Here is a 25,212-nt window from a genome sequence, read left to right as displayed (position 1 = left end):
ACTTGACATTGTGAACCTGAAGGGAGTCACATACATCAACTGTAGAGGAAACATAAACCTGACAATGTTTTTATTGGTCTTTTTTACAAAAAGGGTTTAAAATGATAATATCATATGAGACATGCATACTATGTTTATGCACAATGAGGGGATCCCAGAAGGACACCAACCAGTGTACACAATATAGTTGGTTAGCTTGCTGCTGACACATTTTAACTGATAACAGAAGGTCAAAAATAACCTGATAACTTCAAGGTTACTCTGAGCACCACCGAACTTTTAATTGCATGACAAGCCAACCGACGTTCATAATTACTTAAACTGAAAGAAGTAGATGTCTTTATTCAGTAAATAAAGAATGACTTCTCTGCTATATTGTTGTGGACCAACACTTCAGTCTTTGTTCAGCAGAGTGTGTTTGTTAACATTACTCTTAGCATGAGGTTGTGAAACATCCCTGCTGACTCTTACTCATAGAATGATTCACAGCAACTAATGAAGAAAGCATTCTTCATTAGTTTAAAACAACGATACAAGCTCAATCACAAGCTAGTGATATTCAACTGACACATGCGGGCACAGCTATTTAACTGTAAACGTTGCATAACCTTGATTACACATAATTGTTTGTCCGCTACCATACAATGTCTTTACAGATTAAAGTATTATAAGGAATACAGAGAGTTAGCTTCAAAGACACCTATTCACCATTTGGCTCAAGGCCTTGCTTTGCTTCAATACCTTTTCATCTCTTTTTACAGCTGGACAAAGGCTGAACATCCACACACAGATTAAATAATGAAGTCTGGATTATTTCAAGGCTGGATGTGCTGCACTGCATTCACAAAGTTTGGTTTGTTCATAGAAATGAACGTATTGTACTTTAGCCAAAGTAAATAAAACATTATTTGAAGGAACTTATTGTATGCTACTGGTTCCATGAGTACAGTGGGGCATTGTGAACAACATTTTGACGCTATTAATATCCTTCAAAGCACATTCTTACATAAAATGCAGCTGAAAGGGCTTTACAATTTTAAAAAGCAGAAAGCTTCAGGGGCAACGAGGTGCTCAAAAAGAGGATTGGGAATTGTTTGTAGCAGATAGTTCAATTACTGTATGTTGGGTTTTTTAACATGTTCTTTAAAGAACATACAAAGCAGGCACACATACAGCAATGCATTAATACTGAACAAAACACGTGCACAATTAAAGTAACAACAGTGACAACTGGCAAAACGGTGGCTCCAGTAGCCTACCCCCAACATCCTCATAACAGGAATAATCATACAGTATGTAGACGGACTACTTTTCATGTCAATTTTCTCAACAAACGCACAAGAATCAATAATTCACTGATATGCCCAAATCTATTATATTAGAAAGGATAGATTCCACATGTTGTAGTAACCTGACACTAGAGACTGTAGTAAGACTGTTGTCCCAAAACATTCATCAAAAGCCTACTTGAAACAACAACTAATTAAACATCCGGATTATTACCGTTACGTCACTGGAAACGTCATTAGGCCCACTTGGATATAAAATGTGATCATAAAATGAGTTCTATTTATTCAAACCAGGCCCAAACGAAAACAATGTATTGAGTTTATGGCCTATAACAATAAATCAGTGCATGCAATGATAGCTTTGTTAATAGGGCTCATTTTACAGATTTGAGCCCCTTCTCTTAATTTATATGAAATTCATTCATCACAATACAACGTAAAAAGTAATCGATGAAGAAAAAATGCGGATTGAATGTAGATATGATTGGTTCTTCTGCCGCTTCCTACGCGCAGTTCCCCTCCCTCCCTCCCTCCCTCCCCTCCTCTCCTCTCCTCTCCCCTCCTCTCTTCTCCTCTCCCTCCTCTGCACTCGCTGTTGCGCGCGGGGGAGCTCAGTCAGATGGAGACTCTGGAAAGTCGCTTATTTTCTCGACAAAGCCGAGCCGGTGTGTGTCAACATGAGCACGGAAGATGCTGTGAATACACACGCGTTTATTTCACCAAAAGAACCCCCACAGACACCTGTCAACTCGTTTAATTCGTCAGCTCGATTACTGGTGGACGTCATGGCTCGTGAGCGGTTTCACGAGAGGCGCGTGGATTAAACCGACCCAACTCCAGTGTGAGTATCTTTGTTCAACAAGATGATCAGATTTTTTGATTAAGATTGTTCTCTTCATTTAAGACAGGCCCATGTTTCGTGCAGCCTCCCACTTTACGTGTTCCAAAAGTTCATCATCAACGTCAAAGGAAACGTTTTGATGATTTCTTTAGAGTCGAGTAGTTTACAGTGCGATAGATGTGTTTAGAATAGACGGAAGTAACATCAGTAGGAGACGAAATGTATCTTAAATATGGAACTGGAGATAAAAGCTACTTTAAAACAATGCGTAAACATGCTCCCCATGCTGTTCACTTGCCTTGTAATTATGTGTCTATATTTACTGTAACATAACAAACTGGAGTATTCTGCCTACATCAAGTTGTTTGTCAGCTCTCTCCTGATTCATTCCTTTCATTAAGCTTCAATGGTTACCCTCACGCTATAAAATGACTCAGATTCATTATTGGCTTTATTCATTGTAATAGGTGAAATGTGTCTGATGTGTCAGAATTTTTCTGACATGAGTAAAAAACATCCTTAAAAGGCACTATTGGCGAGTAGGCTACTCCACTCAATGAAGCGCTATGATAACATAAAATACAAACAGTGACTATCAATAATAATGGAAGAAGTCAGAGTGACATCAACCATCTGTTACTTCAGGGTTCTATGGAGAACCATTGATGGCGGTCAACATGCATGCAAGAAATGCTTTCTTAATCTAACTTTCAGGCAATTTAATGCCAGGCTAAGTGGAGCTAAAGCAGATTTTAAGCCCTCTTGACAAACCACTACAGCCTGCCTGCCTGACAATCAGGTCAGTTAGGAATCTTTTTCTGAATAACGCTTATCCTTCAGAAAATCAAAACTGATTTTGTCAAAAAATTCACTAATGTTTTGTTTTTCAAACAAGGCTGTCACCTAAACGTATTCATTTCTGCTGTAAAAACAGCTGTTTTTTTTTTTAACTGGATGCACTTCATGACATCAGTTGTTCATTTCAAATAATAAGCTATTAGGCTGTCATGTTGTATCTGACACAAGTCTATAAGTATCAGAATTGGCATCAGATTAGAAAAATATCTCTATTAAAATGAATATAATAAAGAGAAATATCTAAACTACCTCCAGTATGAGAGGACTCTTGCTGCAACAGTTTCTTGCTTGACATTTTCTCCATTCTGGTGTATTGAAGGGGCTGCTACTCTGCTCAGAGTGCAGGGCGGAGGTCCTGACAGTTAGGCAGCTGACCTTTGGACAAACCCGCCTCAGTGGACAGAGCAGTTCTAAATCACTGCAGTTGTATTTTCTTAATAATTAGGCAGAAAGAGTGGAAGTTGAGTGTGAGAGACGAGGGGATAAGGTTGGTTGAAGCACCTCTTTACGCCCCATAATCCTGCACATACCCAAACTAAACCTCACTGGTTGCTGCTCCCAGTCCCGCTGTCTGTCAGGTCAACTGCACAGGAAGGTTTTAGGTTGCCCCTGGAGTTTGTGGAACAAATGTGTGCAGCCTCCAAAATGTCAGCGCTATGTCTCTTTTGGCAAGGACTGATGTTGGAAGTCTTAGGTAATGCTACAAGTATGAGAGGGGAGGGAGAGAGCTGCACTGCATCAGATTGTTTAGGCTGGACTCAGGGGGTCCAACACAAATGGAATAAAACGACTCTGTAACAGATAACATTAGGAATGTGGGAGGATTGCATGATCCTTAAGTGCTCTGGCAACAGCTCCCACTTTCTATTTCAAGCACTGGTAGTTTTTAGCTCGAGATGACAACAATTCTCAGAAATGCACGATTGGCTTTGTATTATTTCAACATGAAATCCGTTGGGGGGGGGGGGGGGGGGGGGGTGACTATGATTCAATGTAGTCGAACTCTGATCTGCATCTGTCACTCCCTGGTTGTTTGTGCTTGAGCTGTCGTGCTGTTGAGTAATTTTCAAGATAAATGATGTGATTCACTGGAACTTTTCTTGCTTTGTTTTTCTTTCCTTTTTCAGTGACGTGTTGTTTTAACATCCCCTTTTTACAGTTGTGCCAGAAAGCTTTCGCTTTAAAGATGTGGTTGAATTTACATTTATACAACTACAGAAACTTTCTCTCAGCATGAAATAATTAATAAATGGATCCATTTCAATGTACCTGGTCATATTGCACATCGGACACAGTTCACAGTTTGACTGGGAGCGCATCAAGTGATGACTGACAACTTTCTACCAGACTTTAAGGCATGTTACTTGTTCTTTAGGACTTAAAAATAACATGGACTGTATGATGTTCAAAGTTTTAATCTATAGCCATACAATATAAAAATACATAACCCATTATGTATTTCATTTTAAACCCACCAACTATTACTAAAATCAATAGCAAAAGTTCATGAAATACAACAGACCAGAAATGGCTTATTAAGCTGCTTACATGCTGTAGCCTTGAATCTGATCCAGCCTTGGACACCAGCCAAGACAAATATTTTCCCTGAATGAATAAAGCATTACAATCTGAACAGTACCCGAAGTGAAAGGCAGAATTCATCAGTGATTATCAAGTTAAATGAATATTAACTTGCCGGATAATATATCAAGAACAATTTCAGGTTGGATCTGGAATGATTGATTTCACAGGTACAAGTCAAGTTTCACCACTCCCAACCTTTGAAACGCACATTAAATGTGTGAGAAGCTTTGGGCTCGTTCAAGCTGCTACACGTTGAGTGTTGTATTCGCAAATAGGATTTACTATACTGGTCTAGTCACACACAAAATCAAAAGCTGCGGAAATTGAGCAGTACTGACAGGATCTGTCTTAAAGCGTTTTCCATTGATGTAATTGGCAGCCCAAAGCACTCCTGGTTCCAATAAAAGAAGATACAAGTTTCAGGTAGGAGTAGAAATCGTTTTTTGTACATTAGTTAATCATAGAAGAAAATGAAAGTTAAAGACCTTGACGAGGCAGACACTGCTGGGCTGTTAAGTGCTAGTTTCACTGTGATTCTTTCTTGTTGAGTATTTTGGACTTGATCCTTGCAGTCTTGAAACAAATCTGTTATCTTATCTTTTACTGGTAGATAGATCAAGGCCTCTCTCAAATTCAGACTCATTTTGAAATGATGTGATTATGCCAATTGCAGCGTTAAATCTCATATAGGGCAGTGTATTAAAAATTACTGACTTTGGGACGTCATGTTGGAATATTGATAAACAACCAAGATTATTACTGAAGCTGATTCTTCAGTTTCAGCTATTGCATCAGAACAAAATAAAGTCAGTGGTAGTTAAACATGCGAACAAAGGTTAAGTGTTTGCTTATAAATCATATCTGCTGGGTCATGGCAATACGTTATATACCGTATAAACCAGAAACACATGAATTATTGTACATAAGTAAAATAAACTAAAGATAACTAATTTTTTTTCAGACTGATGTCTTGTTCAAGCTGACTTAGTATATACTCTTGCTTTCATAACCAAGGGTGAACTCACAACCAAATAGATAAATACTTTAATTGAGGTTAAAAAAGAGTTGTTCAATGATCAGCCCAAAGCACTCCTGGATGATTGTCTGACTTTCAAACCTCCTGATCCAATCAGTCTTTCTAATTAAGCACGCTGGAAAAAACAATGGTGTAGGTCTGAAAATAAGGGCAGAATGTTACAATAAATAAGCTTCCAAGTGACAAAGGCTGCACCGACCATCTACGTAAAAGTTGACCTTAGATCTACCGTTTGTCTTCGGGACTCCCCACTCCTTCCTCCTCAAAACTCAATCAACAGTAGGACAGATGTTTCAGGTGTTCTCTGCTTGTTATTAATGTCACATTTTTGGTTTGAATGAGCTGCTTAACCAAACAGTCTGCTGCTATGAGAAAAAAAAATGCATGCAAATATATACACTTACATGCATGGGCAAACACTTTAGCTGAGGTTCACATCTGCACTCCAGATGTCAAGATGGACTGTGGTCTGATCAAGTCAGACACTGTTAAACAAGTTTGGCGCTTGCTTTGTTTAGACTGTGCTATTTCTTCAGCAGGCTGTTTGTTTAGCAGATTAAGGATTCAAATTCCTGTGAAGGTGAACATCGTTCTTCAGTGACATCAAATCTACCAGCTCATCTCTGCTCTTAGTGGAAAGTAAAAAGGAAAGGGGGGATTAATTTGTGATGAAGAGAGCGATGAAGTCCCCTTCCTGAGACATTTGTGCTCTCTGGGAGCTGTTGGATTTCCTGCCTGGGATTTATCTGACTTATTTTCTCCTAGTATCGCTCATTTGTTGTTTTCTGTTTTCCTTCAAATTGGTCAGTTTTTTCATTTAGGTAGAGAAAGTGTCATTATTTCTTCAGTTTGGTATCCCATCTGTCTTTGCTTGACTCTCCCATCAACAGGGAGGCTGGCCTATTTCCTTTTGTGGCATTGGTTTGTTTTGTGCTTCACATTTCTCAGCACTGGGATTAAGCCAAGTCCCAGTCACAAAGTGCACTGTACAATGTCAGGATGTGTTTACACAGATCTAAACATTAAGACATGATTAAAAATGTTACAGGAAAGGCAGCAATATGTGTGTGAGTGCCAGAGTACTGGCTCTTAGAACTGAACTGACTAATTTCAAGGTGTTCTTCAAAGCTATTTTATGCTAATATTTGATAATGTTGACACTGAACAGAGCTGTGCAACAGCATGTATTATTCTCTTTGTGGAAGAGCTTTGCAGGGAGGCAGATTTTTCATTTGCTGTTTAGTTGATATCCAAGCACACGAGGCACAGATTTGGTTGAGACTGATTGGCATCATTATCTCACAAATAAGTAGTGAGGGAAAAATTAGAGGGTGTTAGACAGAAAGATGGTGTGTACCCATCAATTCTTGAACACCCTAAAAGGGATGTCAGTGAACAAATCTGGTAGATAAATACATGCCAATTTGAACACTGAAATGCAATCAAGTTTGAATATATTCTCGCCTTTTGTCTGAATCAAGTACTGGAAGGTTAAACACACGGGCCAATAGTTTGATTGCTGTGATTATTTGTATAATTCTAAATTTGATCTGAATATTCTGGGCAACACAATGTTGCTGCAGATAAGTAAATGATGTATTTCACAATAGGCTTGGTTAGGTTTTAGAGAAAGAAGGTGAAGACATATTCTTTGCAAAGTGAAGAAAAACTACTTCTCTGATTTTAAATCTCATTCATTTATATAATTGTGATTTTAAATGAATGAAGGACAAAACGTAATTTCAAGTTCTATTTGAAAAGCTTTTCACTCCCTGAAGATATAACGTTTGAAATCCATCTTACTTAAACTTGTATTTTATCCATTGAGCTTGACCTCAGAGGTTTAGTCTGTAGAGGAATACCAGAGAGACTGGGTTTGATGTTCATCTTGAGTTTTTTGGTTAAAAGAAAATCATGGATTTCACAGTTGACGTAAACAAAAGCAGATTGAGATTTAAGAGCCTATTGGTTGTTGTTTTTTGAGAGAGTTGAGACCTTATTCTGAAATAAGAGCTCTTGCATTCTTGACCCAAATCTGTTTAAACCAAATGATTGTACTCACACTGCCTGGTTCAATTCAACACATTTCACGGCAGGCTGAAAATTATTTTAAGTTGATGTTTTGACCTGCAGATGAGGAAAGAGGAATACTATGTGTTGAAAATCCTGGGAGATCTCTGAATTCCATGGCTGTCTGCCATTTCATTTTAGCTTTCTCTACAAATGGGGAATGTTGGCCTGATCATGGCACACTAATGCAAAGGTCAGAACGTATTGTCCGGAGACCAATTTATAAAAAAATCCAGCATGCAGTTATTGATCTGTGTTGATGGACTGAACAACTGTCTCAACAACATCAGCATCATTACACCCCACTATCAGCTGCTTCTGATTTTACTACAGAAAAGAAAAACAAATGTGCGTGCATACGAGGATCACTTTGTGGGGTTTAAGCCATGCTAGATGCACTGATGGTATTACCAGTTTGTCAGTGTGGGTCCAAACTAAAGTATCTCAACAGCTGTATTATAAATTACAGCTGTTTTATGATATTTTGTATACATATTAATAACACCATGATCCCCTGACCTGAAAAAAAAGACATTTTGGTATTTAAGTAAAGCACAGAACTTATATTAGATATATTATGTAGCTTCTATTTAATGTGTAAGCTCTCTTGGGCGAATATGACATCATAAAGCAAACTTCAGTCGACCCGATTTCCAATAAACAGATTCATGGTGTTAACAACCCTGCACTTTGTCCAACAACAAGAGTAATTGTTTGCTTTCATAACAGGTCAGCCCTGACATTTTTGCTCTTTTGACAACAAAAGCATCTGATGTTAAGATTGATTCTACCTTTTATTTTGAGTCAGCAGGATTTTGATGATGTGTTTTCACCTCAGTTGATCCCACCTGCTGTTTGCTTTCTGCCACGGATTGATTTTTACACCAAAGAGGTCTAAAGGCTGTCTCTCCTGCTCTTCCTCACGCGCTGTTGCTCATCTTTGCTGCTTTACTTCCCCACTCTGTACTTCACACTTGACTCTCACTGTCCTCTTTATACTCTGTCACATTTTGAATTTTTTTTGTACCGCATTTTGAATTTTGCACGAACCACACATGAATCTTTAAAGGGGAGAAAAAAATCGCTAGTTACAGAGATCAGAGGGGATAGCAATTACAGAGATTTGTCAAAATATAGATATGCAGAGGCATGAATAAAATAAAACTGGTTAACAGTAGTGTTCATTGATATGCTTTCCAAAACAGAGCTTGAAAGGGACTCAAACATTCACATCATTAAAAGGGTGATAGAACATAAAACATAGACATTTAAGACATTTAGAGGTGAACCGAAGGATTACTAGCATAAAATAAAATCCATTTGACCCACACTTCTATCAACTTCAAGTTCTGTGGATGGATTTCATTTAAAAAACAAAATTATAAAGTTATTTATAATATAAGTCCAGTACCTCCTCTAGAAGGATAAAACAACACGTTCTTGGCCCATCTTTATACATTTTCAAGTCTCTAAATTATTTTGTGTGGACTTACTGAAGCTAGCCTGATATTTACACAGTCAGCATGTCCACACTGATGAATACTTTGAGTAACTCAAAATGTACACACCTGTTACAACATTACTGCAGAGATTAGGTGTAGTCTACAAACAAAACAACAGATTCATGAAGCTTGAGGGAGAATAACAATTGCCCTTCACTTACAAAAGATGGGATGAAAGCACAGAAGGCAAAACTGAAGCAGCAGAAGCTTAGATATCTCAGACTTGAAGTCCTTTGTGTTGAACTTAAAAGAAACTTTCCAGAATTCCCATAATTCAACAGTAATGTAGTATTTTGGTTAGACACCTTATCTAAGAGATATGTGCTTCAAACTTTCTGTAAAAGCTCAATTTTTGGTCAACAATTTTAATTTTTGAAGCTAGCTTAAGATAACCCTGATGACCTCACTGTACATCGTCAGGTTTGTATTGTCTGTTAGGCTTTGGAAAGCTGTAATATAATTCAACTGATGAAATCCTTATAAAAATTAAACTTGATGTAGAGGGCCCCTCCAATCTGACTGGGCAACAATGATTAGCATTGTGTTGTTCTTGTGCATTGTGCCCTATTGCACAGATAGTTGGAAACTTTCCATGGGAATAAACGGGAATAAACAAAAAACGGGAATTTACAAAATTGAACATTGGCCCTTAACAGGGAACTTAAATATAGTAGGTGAACATTTATTTTAGCACAATCTTTATGAAAAAAAAAAAATCATGCAAGTACACTTGAATATTTATGCTATTCCTCTATCACATGCACAGAACACACTGCTTCATGCAGGGTTACTAAGGCCACGCCCCCTACATGCACTGTGCCCTCCACCATCAAATGCACAGATGATTCTCGAACTCAGCCCAGAGCACAAGACTATTGAAACCACACATTTTAGCTGTGGACTGCATCAAGGATGATGATGTTATGGGGTAATATATTTTGAAAATGTGATGTAAATCTGTTGAAATGTTTTCTTAATTGTATTATTTTGTATAGATGTCTGCTTAGGACAAACAAAAATGTTTATATATATGCTTGGATATAATACAGTCCTACTGAATTAACATACAATTCCAATTAATTCCCATAATTCTGATGAAAAGTTCCCGATTTGGAATATTTGCAAAATTCCCAAGCTTAACTTCCCATGGAAAGTTTCCAGAAATTTAACAGAAACTTTCCACCCCTTTGAAACGCACAGGTACCATATTTGAATGAATTTGAGTTTATATAGGCCATCCTAACCTAGAGATGCTCTCCATCAACTCATCCAATATTTAAAAAACCCCATCAACCATAGACTCCTCTCTACTTCACAACATTGTCCATTAAAACAAGAATGTGCTCCCAGTTAAAGCTACAGTGGGATAGGTTTTCTTTGGAGCTGCTGTATGATAGCATTCTGCCAATTATCTTTGTAGGTGGCTGTATGGTCTTCGAAATCTGTTTTTTTTCTGTCTTTTAAAGAAATGGTTTAATTTTTTCATGGAAAAAAATCAAGTAATAAAGCTTAACTTATTTGAGATCAGGGGGAATTTATTGATATCATTATACTTTGTAAATTTCACCTCTAAAGATCTAAGTGGGAGTATCTGGGGACACTTCTTGTTTTATACTTGTTCTTTAACAGGCCCCTGTTGTGCATTAAACGCTGTAAAACAAGAGAGTGCTTCATGTAGTTCCCTAAAAGACGGGTGCAGGAAATCATTTCCTGCTCCAGTGGGACTTCAAATCAAACACTCTGCAACAAACGAAAAAGAACTGGCTGAGTAAGTGTCAGAGTGAACATTTCACAGTTACAAAACACTGGATCACTGGACCTGAAATAATAATGACTCTTATTATACATGTGGCGGAAAAAGAAAACAAAATGCTTGCAGTTGCTCGCCACGCTGAGGGTCCACCTGTATCAATACCTAACTTAGTTCTCTCAGTGAAAACTTGAACTTGAAAAAGATATTTCCAGATTAACAAACCAGAGCTCTCAGCAGGCTTTTCTCAAACGGGGGTTAATGGTGTGTTTTTAGTTTTAAATTACAGAGTAACTATTATTCTGACCTTGAGAGTCTCTTGGGAGAACTGGTCTTTGCATGTGCTTTAAGACCCTCATCATAAAGTGAGGATCTCCACTGAGCAGGCCACACACACTCTGCAGCTGACCTCAAACATTTTAGGTTAAATGTGCTATTGAGGGTTGTAAAGTTCAAATTCACATAGTGAAGCCCCAGATGAGGAATAAAGCTTCCTGAAATACCCTGACATTAAAAGTGTTCGCACCACCTTCCTTGGAATCATGGGATTGAAATACTTCAAAGACGAGAGAAAAGCTTCTTTTTTTGTGACAAAAAACCCCCTCATGTAACACGTTTTAACAACTGTTTCTCATTTGCAGGAGGCCCTGCTGAAGACAAGGCAGCGTGAAGACAAATGATGACTTGCAGTTTGAAAAACTATGATGAATGGATACATCAGGACACACACACTCCTATGAGTGCTGCTTTGAAAAAAAAATAGTTTCCTTTTCTACATGCCTCCAGTATGTCACTATCAGACTACAAAAATATGAGCATTCCCCAAACTGACTATAATTACATTCACACCTTGCTCATTGGTGAGAACGATGGGAAAAGACCTGTGAGAACTTTTTTTGACTTTCGGCACACTGACCCGCTTGAAAATCTGAATACAAAGTGGTCTCCTCTGGTGTTGCTGACTAACCTGCGGAGCTTTTCAAAAGTCAAAGTGGTGAGCTTTCTGATGGGCCTGACACTGATGTTCCTCATCATGGCTTCCTACACCCTGACATGGGACAAGAAAGGACTTTTTTTGACCCCCTCACCCAATCAGCTTAAACCTGTGTTTGTTCCGACATGCACGGCAGTCGCTGACGGTTCCTCTGAAAACAGCTTGATGGACATAAAACTGCTGGTGAAGATCATCCGCTCCAAACTGGAATACGCACCCAGGAAGGTGCCGGATAAAAAAGGTGTCATTGAAACAGACTCCCATGTAAGTCTGAAAAAACTAAATAGTCTGGCTGATTTTTCATGTTCATCAATTGAACATATATCAGTTGTTTTTGTTCCACTTTCATTTTGAAGTTATGCAATGTTTTGACCCAGCAATGACAAAAACATGCTTGTAAATGACCATTGTGGTTCTTGTGTATTTTTTATGATGAAAGGGCTTTGTAGAAGCTGGCAAATAACAAACATATTACAGACACAGCTCCAGTAAATGCTTGTTAACTGGAGCTCATAATACCAGGTGTTTGTAGAGGCAGAGGTGATGGTTCCACACCATGTTTCTAAGTCTGTTCAGTTAAAAGCAGTGTTGTTCAGGGCCTACTGACTGCTCTTACAATTTAATAATGTACTAAATATTTTTTGTGTGTGTTGATGTTGTCATCTTTACATTATCCAATGTAATTTGGAAGAGTAACACACGTTATAGTTCTGACAGTTTTACTTTAAATCCTCTAACTGCAGAAGCAGCATCATGAATGGCTCAGTAAGGTGAATACCCATTAGTGGTGTGTGTTAAAATGAATGGTTAAAGGGATGCATTTATATTGAACATTGGTAGTCTTGAAAACCAATCAAAGAGCTGTACATTACATGTTACACTAATTCTCATCTGGATTTACATTTTCTGAAAACATTACAAAATCTATAGGCAAGTTACAAGCAAACATCAAAGGCAAAGCAGAGGAAAGGAAGTCTTGGTTGGAAGTCTTTAATCGCCAACTCATCGATACTACGGAAGCCCAAAGAAATTTGAAGTTGCTCCCAGAGGTCAAATTGTTGCCAGACTAGAGGGATGAGTTCCAGAAGGCATTCAGCCTTTCACACATTCCTACGCTGCTGCAAGGAGGATATTATCAGCTGGCCGATTAATCGGTCAGGCTCTAGCGAAAAAGGGTCAGATTTCATTTCAAAATTCATGCAGATGAATACACAGAAGCTATGTCCTTTGGAGCAACTCAGGGCTCAGTGTCCTGCATTCCTAGGGACACACTTTATGTGGCCAACAGGAGCCAAGAATTTAACCATCAGTCTTTCAAATAAGTATCCAACTCTTTCTCTGAGCTGCAGTCGTCATTTCAGTTGCTAAGCCGTTAGCGCAGCCTCTTGTCAAGCTCCAGATGCTGTATATTCACAGTGCACAATGCAAAATGACCACATGATCACAAACTAACAACATAAAGGAATTTAATATCATCATCCAAATCACAATGTACCAGAGGCCTTTGCTTCCCTCTACAGTGTTTCTGTCATTCTGTCCACCTTCTCTATCATGTTCTCTGTGTTTCTTTTTTTGCAGCTGTTCTCTGTTATTCCTCGTCATTTCCTACCCAACATCAAGAGCCCTTGCTGGTACGAGGAGTTTTCAGGTGAACTCAGCTCTGATCCATACAGGAGGAATCTCTTTAGCCTGCGCTCAAAGAGCTTCAAAACTCTCTGCGACCACCTTAGGGCAAACTTTCAAAAGCACTTACACCACAGAGACGGCAAACTGTTTCGTCTACGTTGCCTGCCGTTCTTTTACATCATCGGCCAACCAAAGTGCGGCACAACCGACTTATTCCACAGGCTACTGCTGCATCCAGAGGTCAAGTTCAACACCATGAAGGAACCTCACTGGTGGACCAGGAAACGCTTTGGTGAGTCACCAGGAGATGGATAGTATTTATAAATGGGAAACTTGCACATTGACAGATATAAATGAGTTTCTCTATCCAAAGAAAATGAACAGGTGGCTGAACATGATTTTGAAAAGTGTTTGTTTGTTTATTAATTACCTGAACAAAAGAAAACTAACCAGCCTCTGTGTTGCTTAACACTTTTTTAAAGTTTTACTTCAAGCTAAAAAAAAATGTGGACAATTTTATTTAAAGAATTCAAGAGTCTGTTAACAGGGATCGTTTGGGTTTTGGGGATGTGATCGCTCCAGACAGTGTAAAGTCCTATTTTGATGAGTCCATATTTCCTTTGTATCTAGGTCAATTTTTTCCTTGCTAGACTTTTTTTGTATCTAATATGAGAATGTCCAAATCTGGAGAGAAACGAGTCTGCGAATTACAAAAGTACATGATAATCAAAAACTTCCTTAATTCTCACCCTGTTTCAGGAAGTGCTTTAATCAACAGCACCAGTAATTGTTGTCCAAAAGGAAAATCGATGTATTGTACAATCTTGATAATGTGTTTGTTGTCTGCATGTTTGCCTCTAACCCTAAATCATTTTTTTGTAACAGCTCAACCAGATTCAAGGCTTATAGAACCCAATAAGTGAATGTTATGGTGCAGAAGTCTATAGAAGACTTAATAATGAGCTGTCTTTGGGTGTTCCTCTGGCTGCAGGTTATATACGTTTCAAAGATGGCTTCCAGGAAAGTTTTCCGGTGGAAGATTACCTGGATCTATTTGACTTGGCTGCCCACAAACTCCAAGAAGTAGTCAGTGGAAATTCATCTGGAGACCACCGAGCACTGCAGCTCATAACAGGTGAGCACATGTGAAAGTGTTTGTGTGATGTGGCTGGGTTAAGGATTTGGTATTGTTAGCGTCCATTGTGCGTCAGATGGAAGAATCTCTCTACCTGCTTTTATGTGCAGTGTTTTGTGAAGTTCTCTCTGAACAGCTGGACAATTGAATCCTGACTATGATTCAAAATCCAGCTCATTTTTTTTTATCCCATATTGTTATTCTGTTAGTCAAGTGGCTCTGACCTCAGGACAACTGCAGCGGCTTTTAAAAGTAAACAAAGAACCTCAAATGCCTCGGGGTGGCATCAAATCTGATCTTTTATTGTTCTCTGTGTATCTCTGAGGTTATAAACAAAGTTGATCGAAACAAAGTCTGTTTTTGATGTAAAATCCATGTAATAAATGTATCCTTGTCTTGTAAGTTTGCTTTAATGTCTGAACAGAAGGATGAAACTTATTTTGCTGCTTTTATGGAGACAAAACTAAACTGACAAAATATGTTTTAATTTAGCATGGAAAATGTAAACGTTCATTTTCTACATATGTTTTTGCAGCTGCGTGCAGTCAAACAGGGGGAAACATTATGTATAATGTTAATGAATCTTATTGTGGCTCAACAAATGCACTGTGCTTAACTGTCTGCCTGACTCCCTCCATTAATTGTCACCCATATTTGTTGCTGTGATTGTAAATGTCTTGACAGGTGAAGCCAGTGCATCCACCATGTGGGACAACCAAGCGTGGAGCTATCTTGACAGAGAGAAGGAGGCGGCAGAGCCCCCGTTCTTGGCTCAGGATTTCATCCACACAATTCAGCCTGGTGCCAAAATCATCATCATGCTGAGAGATCCAGTAGAGAGGTACAGTATTAAATAAAAATCAGGATTTGACTCGGTCAACTACCTTACAGTACAAGTAGCTAGATAGCTACATAGACAGACAGACAGACAGACAGACAGACAGACAGACAGACAGACAGACAGACAGACAGACAGACAGACAGACAGACAGACAGACAGACAGACAGACAGACAGACAGACAGACAGACAGATAGATAGATAGATAGATAGATAGATAGATAGATAGATAGATAGATAGATAGATAGATAGATAGATAGATAGATAGATAGATAGATAGATAGATAGATAGATAGATGGATAGATAGCAGAACACACTTGTTGTACATTATAAACTTGATATACCACCCAGCAAAATATCTTTTTAATAGTCCTAACTGACTGTTTCTGTCTGTTTTCAGGCTCTATTCTGACTACCTGTACTTTAAGATGGCCAACAAGTCAGCAGAAGACTTCCATCAGAAGGTCATCGACTCTGTACAGTTATTTCAGTCCTGTCTCTCTGAGAGGACGCTTCGCGCCTGTGTCTACAATACCAGCCTGTCCAACACAATGCCGGTAAGCTGACAGGGTGGTCTTACATTTTAAGGAATAAAAGTTCAAATGAGTAAATGTGATAATATCTCAATTTTTCTTTGAGAACGTCATCCTGCCTTTAAAGGGTTGTTAAAGTAATAACACATGAGAGCAGGAAGTGCAGTTGTGCTTCCTGTTGTACTTTAATATCAGCATGGCTTTGATTTGGTTTTAGAGTGTTGAATATAACAACACTTGTGCTGATATTGTGCAACAGCAAAGCCTCAAGTGTAAAAAGTAAAGAGCAGCCGGAACAGAAACAGAACTCTTCTCAAAAAAGAGAAAAAACTCTATCACACTGTTTCTGTTTTCATTGCTCTTCTGTTATAGACGTCAAGAAACTTTTCACTTGACAAAAGTCTGTCGAAGTTTGTGAAGAAGGTTTCGAACACAGGTTTAATAGATGAGCATTATTAGCTGGTGGCGTTAGATATTGCTGCCCTCCAGAGGACATGAAGTGTCAGTGCATCTGAATTAAAACGGTATGGCTGACAGTTATCTCCAGCAAACATCACTACCACTCTTTAGTTCTTTGATCCATTTACTATGGTTGTGACTTCTGTGTGTATGTTAAGTATTTTGTCATGAAAAGTGTACAGGGTCACTTGAAAGGCGCTTTAAATCCAAGCTATAATGCTATTTAATTTATTAGTTATATATTTTTAAAAAGTTTGACCCTGCACTTGCTAAAACATAAAATGCAGGTAATGAGCTTATATATATATATATATATATATATATATATATATATATATATATATATATGTTCTGAGCTTCCTGAACCTCTGCCATTACATCACTGAAAGAGAGCACAAGCAAGTTTTTAGCATCTGTTTCACATCATAGTTAGAAGGGCACTGAGAGCATTGACCCAAAGTATCACCCTGGGCACCAACGTGGGCCTGTCGGATGTGCATACAGAAAATTCTTGTACGACTTTTTGGTTAATATTACCTTGCCATTATTATGCTTTAAAACTAATCTATATTCTTTAGATTTTTTTAAAACACCTGCTATAAACGTTGACAACGGATTCTTTCAACAGCTCACTATGAGGAATTGTGTGTGAATTGAGATGTAACAATTCAGTTCAAACAATTCAGACAAACTATCAATGAACTACAACATACTTGTGATGTTCACTTCAATGGATTTCTCCCCGCAGGTAAGGCTGAACTTGGGGATGTATGTCACCTTTTTACTGGACTGGCTAACAGTTTTCCAAAGGGAGCAGATTCTTGTTCTTCGACTTGAGGACTACGCAGCTAACCTGAAAGTGACAATAACGCAAGTCTTTGATTTTCTCAGTTTAGGTATGTATCTAAAAAAATCATTGATATCTGTTTGGTTGTGTCTAATGTGTTTATTTCTTTCTTCGGCTGTCTGTTTTAAAGCTAAAATCAACCTCACCACTTGCAGGTCCTCTGTCAGAGCAGCTGGAAGTAGAACTGACCAAACGGCCCATGTCTAACACCCGACGGGCGGCCGACAGAAACCTGGGCCCGATGCGTCCAGCAACCAGAGACCTCCTCAGGGAGTTTCACCAACCTTTTAACCAAAAACTGGCCAGTGTGCTGGAAAACAAGGCCTTTCTCTGGAGTAGGTCCTGATTTGACTAAATGTGGATGAACAACCAGAGCAAGAATTCCTACTGTAGAATGAGTTTACAGTGGGAGAACTTATTTACTGATGTATATTAACTGTGGAATTATATGAAGCTCTGAGAACGTTTTGGGGTTTGACTGTGATATTTATTTGCTTTTACAGTGATGTGAAAGAATGATGAAGCCGAGATGACATTAAAATATACTGATTTTATGTTTCTGATGCTTCTAAAGTGTTTCCTGAGCTGCTGTATTTTAGACCACACAACTTTAGAAGTACATTTTCACTTGCTTCATGACTCTTCTTGTGGTCATATACTACAACATTAACTGGGTTTGCAAGGACTAACATCCCGTTTAAGATTCTGACAAGCTTAGTGAAGCTGCTGAACCTTCTTTCATTAACTAGTTGTTTTACAGAGCCAACTGGAGTCTCTCTCAAGCTCTCAGAAGGCATTGACGGTATATCAACATCAGGGTTGTTTTCTTGTGCATTACTCTGCTTGCACTTTTCTTGACTTCTCTGAAGTTTGTCCACGCCCTCCCTGGCACTTGCTGCCTCACCTTTTGCTGACTTTTTTTTTTTTGCTACTCCTCCACTGGCCTTTTCAGAAATGAACGTCAATATGATCAACTTTAAATAGGCGAAAATATTTCATAAATTAATGCCAGCTGTTAAATTATAAAAATGCTTACTTTGTCCACAAAAGCCGCAGTAGCTCATTCTGTTGGGACTTGGATTGTGAACTGGTGCAGACCAAAATATGGAAGTAGGTCTTATGGCTGGAGAGACAATAGGGCACTTCCCGAGTACTGCAGATGTGTCCTTGAGCAAGGCACCAAACCCCCAACAGCTCTTTGGTGTAGCAGCCCCACACTGACATCTCTCTATTAATGCATGTCCGCAGATCCTTTGTGTGCGCATTCGTCTTTCGGGCCCATGTGTGTGAGGAGCATGTCTCTAAGTAACATAGTGTAAAGTCAGATGATTGCAGAAAAAATAAAACACCTTAAAATAAAAGCTATCCAAATAATTGTTGGATTAAAAAAGTACTGCGTTCTAGGTTCTATGGTTGTCCAAAATGTCATGCTTAGTTATAAGGTTATGGGGCAAGAGTTAATGTATATACTAGTAGATTTATAGGATATCCTTTTAGTGATAAGCAGTCATACAATGGTCTCTTGAGTAAATATTTACTAATAGCTTTAATTGATTCTAGAAATATAAAGAATATTCAGTTCATCATTTTGCTTTACAGTGGACTAAGAATGACAACAGAGTCAAAGGTACATGAGGGGAAACTAAAGAAGAAACTGGATGTTTAAGAGTTGAATACAAAAATAAATAAATACAAAAGACGTTTTTGGACAAGTCCGACAAGTTTGCATGACTGTCTGCTTGTGTAGAGATTAACCACCAGAGGGCACTCGAACCCATCCTAACTAATTCAGCATCTAACCTCCCACTCCACAGAGCCACAGAGCGATAAACTTGATATTAAAGAGATAAAATATGCTTACAGATAGATACCAAGATCCCTCTACTGAATCATATGACTGTGATTAAAAGCTGATAGGGACATATCTTAAAAATTCCAAGTCATTGCAAAAATAAACAAGTGTATTTAGGGTTCATCATAACAAGCACTGTAAAACCAGATCCTCATGATGACATCATATGGCTCGAAAAGGTTACAGAGCAGATGATGAAGTCTCTGCTGACCTGTCTCTAACCCCCGCAATCAAATTCTTCTCAGTGATCATGATCGTGATATGTATCTCTCATCAGTCTCGAGTATTAACACGGAAGATAACACAAATATAAATTACAAACCAGCCTCTGAGTAATCAGTGCTTAGTTAGTTCATATCTTTGATTTACATAATGTCTACTGTTTGCACTTTCAATTCACCAAACTGAGAAATTAAAAATCCATCTAGATAAGTTTGGAAAGAAAAACATCATAACGTATGTAAGTGTGCGTGTGTGTGTCTGTGTGTGTGTATATATATAAAATCGAACATGATGTGATGATGTTTATGTAATATGATGAGTCATATTAAACTGAGATTTGTAATATATAAAAACTAAAACTTTCCCTTTGGGACCCTCACAACAGAAAAATATTGTAGTTTCTAAAAACAAAGGCAAATAAACCGAGAACACGTTTGCAGAACAATTTTCTTAGTTGCATCAATACATTAAGTGTGGATGTGTGAAGTGTGAAGGGGTGTAAAAAGGAAGAGCTTAATAAAGATAAAGGGAGGTTGCCGTTGCAGGCTGGGAAGAGAAGGAGTGAATTCTGGGACTTTTATATCTTTTCCGAGTACTGGCCCCAGGTGCTGCAGAAAACATGTTGATTCAAATATCAACAGAGCGGGTTGAAAATGTCACAAGGTTGCAAATAAGTTACAAAAAATTACGGAGAAATAGAAACTTTTAGGTTTATTGTTTTGTGATTCTCAATAATTTTGTTGCCATAAAAATAAAATACTGTCTTTAATTGATTTACGTTACATTGAGTCTTGGACTTTTTTGCCATCAGTTTGTAACAAAATGAAAATACATTTCATTTTGTTTCAATAAGTGTAGGACGCATCATCAGAGGTTTTGCTTAAACTGAAACATAATGGTGACTTTCACATATAACCAATGTCTTTATTCATGTCATTATTCCCCAGGCACGATTTCATGGCTACTGATTCTTTTTAATCCAGTTCAAACAGATAACATTTTTCCTTCGCCATTAAATATACAGCACACTGACAATTATTGACAACAAACAATCAGAGACAGCAGATTATCGATGGCTTGTGACAGATATGTACATCTTTAGCTGTTTTATATGCATTTAAAATGTGGTTGGTCTCTTGACAAAGATCCATGAACAGCGGGCTGTAATAGAAAGGTAGTCAGGATGAGCTGATTGCCCTTTTCATGTGATATTGAGGGTAATCCTGTAATCCTGTGCAGGTTTTACAGGTTGACATTCCTCTGATTATTCAAGGGCATAGGACTGTGCAAATAAGAGTTTGTGAATATGCATGTGTGTGGGAATGGATAAAAGAAGCTTGACTGATCAGTGAACTGAGCACCCACACATCCCTTTGAGCAGCATCATTCCTGTTCACACACTGTCTCACAGTTTTAACAAACACCTGGGAAATATTACCATAATCTTTGCAATCACCATCATCAACTTCATCAACTTCATCATCGTCATCTCCGATTTAACATTAAGCATTTATTTCAAAACAACATGCACAGATTTTGAATTGGTGATTATATTATATGTTATTTACAATACTTAAAGGCAGGGTAGGTAATTTTCTCCAGATACACAAGATTTGGCTTGAAATTGTATTTATGTCCGGACAGTAATTAATAATTCATGTGCTCTGAAAGCAAAAAAGGAAAATAATTGTAATCTGTAGCAGTTGTAAACACTTAACAACCTCGACCAATGTTGGCACTCGACCACATTTTATAAACCAATCAAGCCCCTCTATCCCATGCATGCACTAGGCGACACTCAAGGCATGAGCTGAAATCTGGACCAATGCTGTGAGTGCATGACAGTGAGGGGCGTGGCTTTTAAGGGAGCACAGAGTGGAGGGGGTGGGTGAATACGAGAACAGAGAGGATGCTTCTTTCAAAATCATGGTAGTAGAACACTTATGGGGAATTTTAGTATAATTTTTCAGGGATGTTTCAGGGATATCGCTTACCCAAAAGTATGGGGGGAACTTTTGGGATTTTGCCGGAAATAATGAAATTATTATTATAATGAATTTCATATATAATATACATTTGGGTATACATTTGGGAAGTGCCCTATTGGGTACTTCCCAGCTATTTCCCTTGAAATTTCCCTTAAAATCATTGGTTATATTTTCTCAGAAAATTTCTGGATTCTGTTTAGCATTCCTTGTGGCTGATAATCTTTGTAAAATTGTTGGAAAAATGAAACTGAAGCTTGGGGGCATCTTAAGCTCATCGATTAGTGAATCAATATAGAACACAATGATTCATAATTGTTGCCCTGGACTTACTGTAGGGCCCCAGAAGCTTAAAGCTGCTGACAGAGACACTGGCATAATAGAAAGCAGAGGGAGAAGGAGAATCCTTAAAGAAATTTTAAGGAAAGTGAAAACCTTGATTCTTTCTCTGACTGTCACGTAAAACATTGTCTTTATGCAACAACTTGAGGCTCAAAGATATATTTCTTGAAAAACAAATGATTATAGTAATAGTAAATAATTCACAACAAGTTCCCTTGTAAACCTAATTATTGCGAAAAATGATTGAATATAAATGTAAATACTGGAAGCAAGCAGTTGCGCTCATAAGGTTCAGAGGAGTGATTTGAAAGTTTTGTATTACTTTAGTGAGCTTCAGTGTTGATATTAATTTAATGCCAATTAACATTATTTCTGAAGATTCTCCTCAGAAGTACACCGAGGACACATGGTCAAAATAAGAGCAAAGATTAATTAAAACTGACTAGCCTTGAGGGTACAACAGAGCAAACTGTAATAGAAATGAGAAGAGACTTTTTTTCTTTTTTTGAAAAAAGCTTTGTAATTGGTTTGCTGTAGAAAACCTCCAGTGATAACCCAGGACCCACACATGCTGAGTGAAAAACAACTCCATGTAAAACCATCCAAACTATTGTCATGTTGTTTTTTGTGTCAGGTGTTGCTGCTGCATGCTACAAAGTTTGCTATTCTCTGAAAATGTGGTTACGCCACTTTATATATTTAATGCAGCATCCCTTAGTGTTTACAAAATACCCAGAAAAACAAGTCTTGTTTCAGCCAAGGAACAATAACAATGTGGATCATGATAAAGATAGAAAGTGATTAAGACATTTATAACCAAATTCACGATGTGCAATCAGGTCAGATTTTAGCAAGCACTTTATGTCCCGGTTCCAGTATCTACAATTTCACAACAAAATCAGCTGGGAGCAGTAAATTGCAGACATCTGGAATTACGTATGATTCAGTGTTCATCCCAATTAATCAATTATATGACTGTTTATCCGTACTCTAACCAGACAGAATAAGCCCTGATTCTGAATCACCCTCACTGTTTTTATGCCACAAACACAGTTTTTGAATGGGTCCAATGCTTACACAAGTTGTACATCATTCTTAAAAGAGCTTTTGGAAGGGTTATTTATTCAATTTAAATGTGTAGTGAAGTTTCTTTCAAGTTCGTATTCTACACCTAAATGTGTCATGGATAGGTCCATCAACTAATGGACAGGTTGCTTCAATTGCCATAACTTCCAAAATGTTCTTTTTTCTTTCCCCCCCCCCAGAATAACATGTTCCTTGTAGAATAGAAAACATCTTTCTCATTGAAAAATGAAGCATGAGTGCAAAATGATGCTCTACCTGCAGTCAAGGAATCCATTATTAGAGACTACATCAAAATGTACCTTTTAACAAAAAATAAAGCTGTTCACAGTTGGGTGCAAAAAATGGATGAGAAAAAGCCCCTATAAGTGTCCATTCACTTGAACCCACAACATACCAGACATAGTCTCTCATACTTTATCAACTCACTTCCTCTTTTGTTCTGTTTATAATAAATGCAGCTGCTAGAGACCACTGCCTAACAATACAAGTATATGGGTGGTGATAAGTTGCTTGTATCCTGCTGTATTTTTGTTGGACAGGGCTGGATGTAACATGATGAACATTCTTGTGAAGTCTTGCAGGAGCTAAAATACATCACTGTCATATAAAGTTATGTTATGGCTCCTTCTCAAGGGAAATATAAAACACAATGTTTATGGTACTATTCTACATAAATGAAAGCATAAACCCCCCCCCCCCCCCCCTCCCAAAATATATAGATAGGACTTAAAGCTGTAAGACATAAAATGATGATGTTCGTTCAGCATGTTTACTTTTTTGCCTTTGTCGATTCATTCTTAATTAAAAACTGACTCCAGAGGCTCACTCAGTCATTTTTTTTCTTTGACTCAACGAACAGCAGCCTTCCAGGGAATACTCATTAAAGCCATCCAGCCAGTGTCAACTCCTATATATTTGACTTTGATAGAATAGCCAGACCATAAAAAACGCACGTCTTGAATTTGAAAACAGTAATGCATAATGTATCTGAAATGTCAGAGTGAAGAAATTGATGCTTTAACATCTTTGTCCACATAGAAGAAGAGGAAAGGAGAGGACTGTCTGCAAAGAGATAAACAAAATTTACCTGATGCTACATTTAAACCTAACATTAATGTTATAGAAGAGAAAATATCAAAAGGGTGCTGTCAGAGTGTGAAGCAGTGGTTAATTACCTGATTCAAAACATGTATTCCTACATCAGTTCTTCATATTAAGAGATTGGCATAAGTTTGAAAGTTAAAAATCATGCGTTATCGATAACATGTCAACAACTATGATTTCAACTGGATTAACTGTGAACAAAACACAAAAATCCAACACTCGGTTAAAGCAACGGTTTTTTTTGTTGTTGTTTTTTTTTGCAGAGGCCTTAATCTATTTGGATTTCTTTCCACATTCCCTCACCTCAGCAGCAACAGTTAGCAACATCAAAAGGTGGCCTGTCTGTCTTTATCCAGCAGGGAAACGCAGAGTTAAAGTGTGATGGAGATAATGGGATGCTAGTAAACAACTGGGCATGAGCAAACACAATCAGCCATGATTCAACTGTGCCATGACTTCAGTTTCAACAAGAGGAAATGCAGCCTGCTGCCTCATTTAAACGCACAATTGACAGGAACACTGTTTTTTTATTTCATCCAGCAAACATTTATTATTCTAACCTTTTGTGTATGAAAATTGTGCCTTTCTGTTTTACAAAAAAGACACTCCTATACTTGACTATGAATTTCTCTATGTACTAAGCTACATGTGTCCAGAATATAGTAAAACATTTCTTTCTGTATTTCTTAAAATAATTTCTTATTTCAAAGATTGCGGCTTCTCACATTTTCTTCTTTAATGATTTGGCTTGTTTTTTGTTTTTTTTCCCACTCTGATTTCTAACACTAAAGTGATTTTTCAAATTTACACCTCTCCTTTGGTACACCTACATGTTACTATGGGTAACCATGGCAACTCAGGTTATGTATTATTCTTAGTAGTATTTGTAGTTCTTGGTTGTACAGGACAGCACACTTTACCTGTGTGTAAATGGTCAAATAAATGTGACTCTTCTTTTACTTTAAACACATTTTGCAAACACTTAGACATTGGTATCAGTGAGCAGCTAATGGAGTTGTTTGTTTTGCACTCATGGACTCTCATGGACATGAGATCAACAGGGATCAAACTCTCTTTTGTGAGAGCAGAGGAAGACTCGCTCTCGCTCCTGAGTCACAGTTAGCCTTTTCTCCATAGCAGTGTGTAAGGAGAGTATCTGCTTTTATCATTTCTGACTCATTCATGTAAAATGTCTGAAATTATAATAGAATCAAACTTCAAACGCAATGAAGGGGGTATTGGAACGTGGAATTATA

General features: G+C 37.9%; 1 protein-coding gene across 1 annotated transcript; it reads left to right on the top strand.

The window, feature by feature from the left end:
* The first annotated feature begins 1,884 nt into the window (after positions 1 to 1,884).
* LOC306836206 (carbohydrate sulfotransferase 15-like) lies at positions 1,885 to 20,212 on the top strand. Its single transcript, XM_079363190.1, has 8 exons — positions 1,885 to 2,130; positions 11,572 to 12,188; positions 13,503 to 13,842; positions 14,542 to 14,685; positions 15,370 to 15,526; positions 15,927 to 16,083; positions 17,267 to 17,414; positions 17,521 to 20,212. The coding sequence occupies exons 2-8, from the start codon at positions 11,718 to 11,720 to the stop codon at positions 17,709 to 17,711; spliced, it is 1,608 nt and encodes a 535-aa protein (XP_079219316.1). The 5' UTR covers positions 1,885 to 2,130; positions 11,572 to 11,717; the 3' UTR covers positions 17,712 to 20,212.
* The last annotated feature ends 5,000 nt before the right edge of the window (positions 20,213 to 25,212 follow it).

Source organism: Symphodus melops (assembly GCF_947650265.1).
Source record: "Symphodus melops genome assembly, chromosome: 15".
NCBI classification, from domain to species: domain Eukaryota; kingdom Metazoa; phylum Chordata; class Actinopteri; order Labriformes; family Labridae; genus Symphodus; species Symphodus melops.
This window is presented reverse-complemented; position numbering and strand designations above follow the sequence as displayed.